Raw genomic sequence first — 7,552 nt, forward strand, 5'->3', positions numbered from 1 at the left:
CAAACATCCGGCCCTTTACCCTGAGATTAGGGATATTTAGAAAAGACTTATTTTGTAATTTCTTCATCTATGTCATGGAGTTGAAAACCTTGGAGTATCAAACTTCATTCTAGTCCATTTCCTCTGAATGACGTTTTCTTCATTTTCATCAACGAATACCACCACAGGCCCTAGTTAAGGCGCTGCCATTAGCCTGCCCTGGCTCACCGTCTGGCAAGGTCGATTCAACGGCCGTTCAGCATGCCTGACGCAACCAACGATGACAACGGCGGAGCACGCCAACCCAACTCTGAGATCACCGGCGAGCCAAGATATGCGCTGCCTACAACGGTCGGATCTGTAGCTTCATGCAGCTACCGCCAGCTTCAAGACGCGCACGTCACGCTGCTCCGTCCCAGCTCACGGCCCAACACTGACGACATCACGACGCAGGTAGGTGAAACACGGGACTGGGCATACCATTTACTCGATGGCAGTGTACTGGTAGCATCGTTACCAGCACATAATTAACGCTTGGTATTTCTAGTGCCATATTCAAATATTGTCTGCAGGTAACAGGTCAAAACACACTTTTTGGCTACTTAGCTAATAAAATCAACGACTGCACATTAATTCTCACATATCTCACTTATGGAAACGCTGACTGAAAATTGTCTGCGTAGTTGGAAAGAAAAATATTGGCATCGTTGTCGTAGGCGTAAGAGTGCGTTGGCGTTGATAGTATACGTCTTCTCTAACGTTGAATTCGAGAGAGTAGGGGACAATGAACCACACCGATCTAAGCTACATGCGACCACACTGGGCCGAATGTGCAGGAGCTCGAGCGTGCTCTTTGTTGTTTTCTCTTTTACATCTCTGCCTCGTCGCTAGCACGTCTGCAAATAATATTCTGCACCATTTATGGATCCCTTGAGAGACGTGTTTATTCGCGACCAAGTATTAGTGCTTCGAGGACAGGTTTGCAGCGCAGGCGTGCGCCCTGATCTGAAGCACGCAGTTAGCCTAAAAACAGTAGTGCGGAAACTAAGCAAAAGCAAACATCAGATGTACGCGCTAAGTGACCAGAAAGGCAATGTCAATATGAATGCCAGTAAGATGAATGAAGTAGCCGAACAATTCTGCACAAATCTCTACAGTACCCCCAACGGTTTGGACTCTAATGACAGACATTCATCTTGAGGAATTCGACACCCTGCCGGTAACTATTATGTTTCCATGATCTAATACTCCTATTAGTATTCCGTGAATTAGAAGTGAAGTCATTGCACTTTATTTCATTGTAATGCAGCTGTATAATTTTTAGCGGCATGGTTCAAGGTGAGGTGTGGAGGTAGTTTTGCAGTTGGAGTACACATAAATTTTGCGAAATGGCTGTACGCCTTCAGCAGAGAACGAACCTACGGACGCGTAAGTTTTACGCGCCCAAATTAGGATTTCAAACCTCTGGTGTACTAATGCGGTACTCCTACGAACTGGCCTAGCTTGACGACAATCCTTTGTAGCTATGTTGACTTACTGACAAAATTTTATGGAACGCGATATTATCAAAGAAAACTGATTGCATTGCTTTATTGGTACGCAGCCTGGAACACACATGAGCAGATTATTACGGGGTGTGCGAGTTACACAGTGCCCTACAAAGTTTCAAGCAATACATCCCAGATACCAATATATTAAATTTTTTCGTTGAAGTCACCTTCCAATATTGCCCTCCTTAAGATAGTTAACCAGCGCCACTTCGAATGGGGTAAAATGAAATGGAGCGGTATCGCGTCAGAAGTTTCTTTTCTAGTAATTTCACACCTTGGGAGTGATCGCATCATCAATTTAAACGCAGCTCACTGGGATCATAAGCGCAGCCACCGAGCCTTCCGCGCACTCCGCCGGAGAGGAAGATGGAGTCAGCGCCAACGCTCAGCTGTGCACCGTCAGCGACGAGCTGCTCTCAATTTACCACCACAGCGAGTCGCGCAGAGAGCAAGTCAGCAAACAGCTCAGTGCTGATCTATGTTCCTGGTGAGTGAATTTTCCTGCATGCGATTCACGAAAGTGGTAGAGGTTAAGAAGAAGCAAGTTCAGTGAATGTGTTAAGTAGGAAATGCCGTGTTCATCCAAACTACCTTAAATGTGTTCACATGTGTGTATGCATGCACATATTTAACTTGCGTGTACACTTATATCTGTACGCACTTTGCTGCTTGTCTGTGTAAAAATTATCTCAGTGCACAGGAAGTAATGGCTCAGCTTGAAACCATTGTTCGGGTTGGCGTTGTAAGAGTACCTCCTACATATCATGAGCATTCTGCGTACTGCATCTGTGGTCAGCCAGAATCTCCCTGCACAGAAGCAATGTCGCGCTGAGAAAACGCACACAGACACAATAACGGGAGCTTTTTTACAAATAATTTGGCTCCCGTTCACCTCCGGCATTTCTATACAAATATATGGGGGCCACAAAAAAGTTTCCAATAGCCTTGCATCGATATAAGTAAGGTTTCTCGTTTAGAAGATTAAGGCGATAGTAAATGCTCAAAAATTTGTCTTTGGGTGTTGACATTCATATAAAAAAACACACACTAAGGATTTTGACAAATTATTATTGACTTTCAGGACCGGTGCAGACAGCACACGTTATTGCGACCATGTAGAACACGAGTTCAAACGTGATGCTTATTATCTAGTTTTGCTACTTCGTCACAAAGAATAACAATATGTTGTAAATCGATCTTCAGATAGTAAAAAAATATTGATTTCAAATCCCTCTTTTGAATAACAGAATTTCGATCGATGTCTGCCATCAACTTTGCTGGATAACATTGATATGCTTAGAAACACTAGGGTTCTCGGTATTTGTACACGTCAGTTTGCAGTATTCGTACACGTCAGTATTTTTAAAGTCAATTGCACTTCATAATTCCTTCCAGGCTCACCATGCGTCTAGGATATAAAGAGTGGAAGACCGGTATTTCGCTCCATTTCACAGAAATGTTATTTTCATAAACTGACATCCCGTTGGCCGATACATTTACCTCGTTCAATGAACACTAGCAGCATCTATGCATGCATTGAGAGGAGGGCGGGAGAGGGGGGTGGGGTGGGGTACGTGTGGCTCGCGCTTAACGGCACGCTCTACTTTTTCCACCGTTCCGAAGCCTCGTTCTTTGCTTCAGCTGCACGAGGTTTTCATGGTAGGAGACATAGATGGCTGTTATTTGAGATAATCGCACACTTAAAGTTCAGAGCCCGACAATGCAATTGGAAGTGAGAGTGACATCGAGTTTATGCGACGCTGTCGAGTCACAATTTCAAACTTGCGAACAGTCTATTCGAGAAACGAATAATTTTTGGCCCTATCCTACGCAATGGTCAAGCTTTCGCTGCCACTTCGGCTTGGAATTACTCGTTCGCACTGCTTACTGCTCCTAGGATCATAATGTTCGTTTCACCTCGCTTGTATCGAGACAAAAAGAAACACAATGCACTCATCCGACTAGTTCAGTGTTACACGTAGTCATATTGACCAGTTCAGCATAATATTTGAGCCTGATTTGCTACTTAACCGTTGTACATTAGCTACTTTTTTGTTATTTATATCCGCGCTAAACTTTCTATAATTTATAGAGCTAGTGGAAGCAAACTTTTCTGATTATAGTTTGTAGAGGTAGTGGGAAAAGGCTCATTTTAGCTGGTTTCTACAAGGTAACTTTCAACGTCAAGGCAGGTAACTTGTAGTTCCTTTTGAAGCCTCAAATAAATCCCCTGATATTTGAAAATTGTCGCTTGACTATGCTCTCCCGCATCGCAATGTTATTCCTTTGAAACGCGCCTCGAAGGAGAAACACTGCTACGCAATTCCACGACGAATAATCAGACACCGAACGCCACTTGTTGGCTGCAAGAAAGGAGTGGTGTACGAGTTCCCGCTTACATGCGGGAAGGTGTACGCTGGACAGACCGGCTGGTGTCTTAATGAGCGCCTGCTTGAACACAAGAATTCATTGAATAAGAAAGGAGCCCATCTTCCAGACCATTGCCAAGCATGCTCGAAAGAGAAACGTATAGTCTGCAAGCCCCGACTGCGTGAATATAAAGTGCTACTGAAAAGCCGAGATAAGACCGAACGTGAGCTCGTGGAAGCCTTTTATATCAAGAAACGAGGTGGCAATTGCATCAGTGATACCTCGGTTATTATCCGGCACAGTGAAATGATGTTTTTTGAGGCATATCTGTGAAAGGTAGATGTTTGTCAAATTGAGATTAAGAGCATGGATAAGGTCAGAGGCTATATATACGCTATTCCCTGAATAAACCCTGTTGAAAGTGTAGCGCTCGTCCTGTTCCCTTCCTCGTCCGTGTTGCCAGTTTGCGCTCTTATGCCTTTCACGAATCAGAACCCCGCCCACTCCGACGATCTCTCGATATGAGCAAGGAATACCTTTGGTTGAATAGTGATGCTGCAGCAGGCGCGTGAAAACTCTGCCGCCGCTTGATGTGATAGCATGGATAATTTCCTGCTATCCAATGGGGTCGCGCGTATGCTTGAGCATCATGATTCTAAAGAAATGGATCGATTTACCATCGCTGTGGCCGGTGGCCTCTTTATTCGCTGCGGCTTTCCGTAACCGAGTTATTTACATCGGGGTGTGTTTCGGGGCACTTAGGCCGCGACACTGGCGCGCATGATCAACTGACTGTTGTTAAATCTCGTGTAACTTATTTTAGGCCAAAAACAGAAACTGTGCTGAAGTTAATGCAACACGTTAAGGAGTTGGTGTTTCATTGTTTATAGAAAGGTAACTGATCGTTACTTATTTCAGAGCAGCAAACACACATACATGACCCGACGGGCGCTGACATGACATGAAAGGCAGGGCTTGTCTTGTCATGTATGTGTGTGTTCGTTCGAAATAAGTAGTTCTCAATTACTCTCCTATAAACAGCGGTAAAGTTGCTTTAACGAAACTAGTTTAAACGGGAATTTCTCAGCGTGGTCTACTGCGCCTGTTTTATCGATTACATGCTAACTAATCTTCTAAGTTAATAAATCAGGCGCAAACGGAAATAATGACGACCTCTTCAAGACGACTGCCTACAACCCTGCACTAGTCGAATTCTAAAACGACGCATGATCATAGTTTTAACGTTAGCTGACACACCCTGTATGAACGTTGAGACTAATTACGAGGCTCATCAAAATTCCCTTCTGGTTTGACATGCAATGCAAAATTAGAATGCTTGCCCCAAGACAGTAGCTTTGCCTAATACTGCCTGCGTTGGCTCTGTTTTTCTGAAGAAGTGGTCGTCAGCTACGAGTTCGTAACGTATGTGATTTTTAACACGTTACACATCTTTTTCAATGGGTTCCGCGTGGCGTGCTTTATCTCTATAGCGATATCACTTAATAGCAAAGCATGCTGGCTTCTAATCACCCCCCCCCCCCCACGCTCCTTCTTCTACCAATATAACTTCTCAAAGCATTATCAGATGTCAGGTTTATAATTGTATATTTATTGTCCTGCATAAATTACGCGCCAACTTGGCGCTTTGCTGAAAGAACCTTTGTTTCATGTGCTTTAAGAGTTATAGGGGAGTGTGTACAAGGGGAAGGGGGCGGGGGGTAGGAGATCAAGCGGGATGCCTGAGACGATAGGTTTAGATTTATCTGTTCACAGTACCGGGGGGCCCTGTTTGCAACCACGCTTCTCTGCTATTTTTCCTTCAATGCGGTAGTCAAATGACATCTTCCTAGGCGTTGTGGGACCCATCTGTTTCGCCCATAAAATTCAATAGCTCAGAAATTGTGCATGAAATCGTGAAAAGCGTGTCCGTGTTAAACACGCTCGTGTTCACAAGCGCACCTTTCCCGTTTTACGCAGGTATGACCACATCCGGGCTGGCCGCTGCCTCCGCCTTGAGTGCGAGTTCCGTGGGTGCGAGTGCGAGCAGCTGTCTACCGGAAGTGACGTAGTCGCCGACACGATGAAAAACAACCGCTCGACCTGCTCGGCCCTTGGCGAGTGGCGCACGCTCTACCATCTGGAGCGCGAAGTGCGCACCCAGGGCTCGACACTGCTGAGCCGATAGGCGGCCGCTTCGGGGTTCGGGCCGCTGTGTTTCGATACGAGATCACGGACGGCCGGCCCAACCCCGAGAAGCGGGCTAGCGCGCGCGTCGCTTCTCCGACACCGGAGCTCGTCGGACAGCGGCAGTTCAAACCAGCGTGCTGCCCGGACATTTTTATTATGACAATCTCCGTCTGGACTGAGTTCTAGCACTTCTGGCGAAGCCGGAGTGCTTCCTAATTACCCGATTGCGGATAGAAACCGAAACTTAACTTGTTCGTTATTGTCGGTAGCAAACGGCGCAGCATACAAACATTATTTATAAAAAAAATCATGCGAAAACCGGGCCATGTTCACGAGCGCGATCGTGTGAACAGCGCATCGACAGTTCGTGAACCGTGTCATCAGCAAATTGGTGTCTACAGATTTACGGATAATGCCAAAGGACGCGCTGCCGCTTGGAACAGACTTCCACCTCTCCGAGTGGGACTCGTGGCCCCGCCACCAGCTCCATCCTATTTACAGCATCCTCGTAGTGCCCCAACACACCGGACACGCGATACGAGTGATGTGCTGGAACTTTATGAACTGTTTAAGGACATGCTCCGCGCAAATGCAGTCCAATGAGCCTGATCCAAGAAGCAGTCGTATTTTTCCCTTGCTCTCGACAACTCCTGCGGTACATAACGCATGCTATCAAGCAGTTCTTAACAGGCCCGACAGCTGACTGCCTCGCCACACAGAGTTCGCGCAAAGAATCCTACCTAGTGAGAGTGCGGCAGTCGCTCAAAGGCGGGGTGCGATAGTGGGAGAACCTTTGTGACCAGTGACATTGGGATCATCACGTCGACGAAATGGACCATGTCCTCTCGTTTGGCTGCAGTAGATGTGCAACCGCCGTGGCCATTTGTGCTTCCCGTCGGCGTCGACACTGCAGTGTTTGCTGGTCGCGAACTTTATGCTGGACGAGTCGCTGCAGCATGTATCCCTTCTAGTAGGAGTTGACCTGTGAGCGCTCATGAATTTACTGGGCCGCCTCACGGTAGCAGCGAACTGTCGCTGTGGAGTGGCGGTCGTGTGTAATAAACGGGTTGTGCGAGGAACGTGTCTGTATTGTGGTCGCTTTATTACAAGCTGCGAACTACGCCTTGCGAATAAGATAGCGCGTTATCGATTGTTCCCAGTTAAAGCCGTTAAAATTCATAAACGTTCTGTGCAATGTCAGCTCACATTATGGGCACAAGAGAAGCCCTACGCTGTTGTCAGCGACACAGGAGAGGCCGTACACGTTGCATGTACAGTTGCGGCCAAAACATTACGGATCATGCTTGGGCGTTTCAAATGTTTCTTACGCTATTTGTGGAGGATATAAGAGTGTCTTCTGTTCATAAGCGAACGCGTCTGTGACGTGCGCTAAGCTGTGTAAGAAGTACCTCCTAATTTGCACCGAAGCTAGATCCGTAATATTATATCCAGGACTGTACTTTCGG

General features: G+C 46.4%; 1 protein-coding gene across 1 annotated transcript; it reads left to right on the forward strand.

The window, feature by feature from the left end:
* Positions 1 to 240: 240 nt before the first annotated feature.
* Positions 241 to 7,157, forward strand: LOC144124210 (uncharacterized). The gene is made up of 3 exons (XM_077656858.1): positions 241 to 432; positions 1,838 to 2,016; positions 5,877 to 7,157. Exons 1-3 carry the CDS (start codon positions 241 to 243, stop codon positions 6,082 to 6,084), a joined length of 579 nt encoding a protein of 192 aa, XP_077512984.1. The 3' UTR covers positions 6,085 to 7,157.
* Positions 7,158 to 7,552: the final 395 nt, after the last annotated feature.

This window comes from Amblyomma americanum, chromosome 3, assembly GCF_052857255.1.
Source record: "Amblyomma americanum isolate KBUSLIRL-KWMA chromosome 3, ASM5285725v1, whole genome shotgun sequence".
In the NCBI taxonomy this organism is placed as follows: Eukaryota; Metazoa; Arthropoda; class Arachnida; order Ixodida; family Ixodidae; genus Amblyomma; species Amblyomma americanum.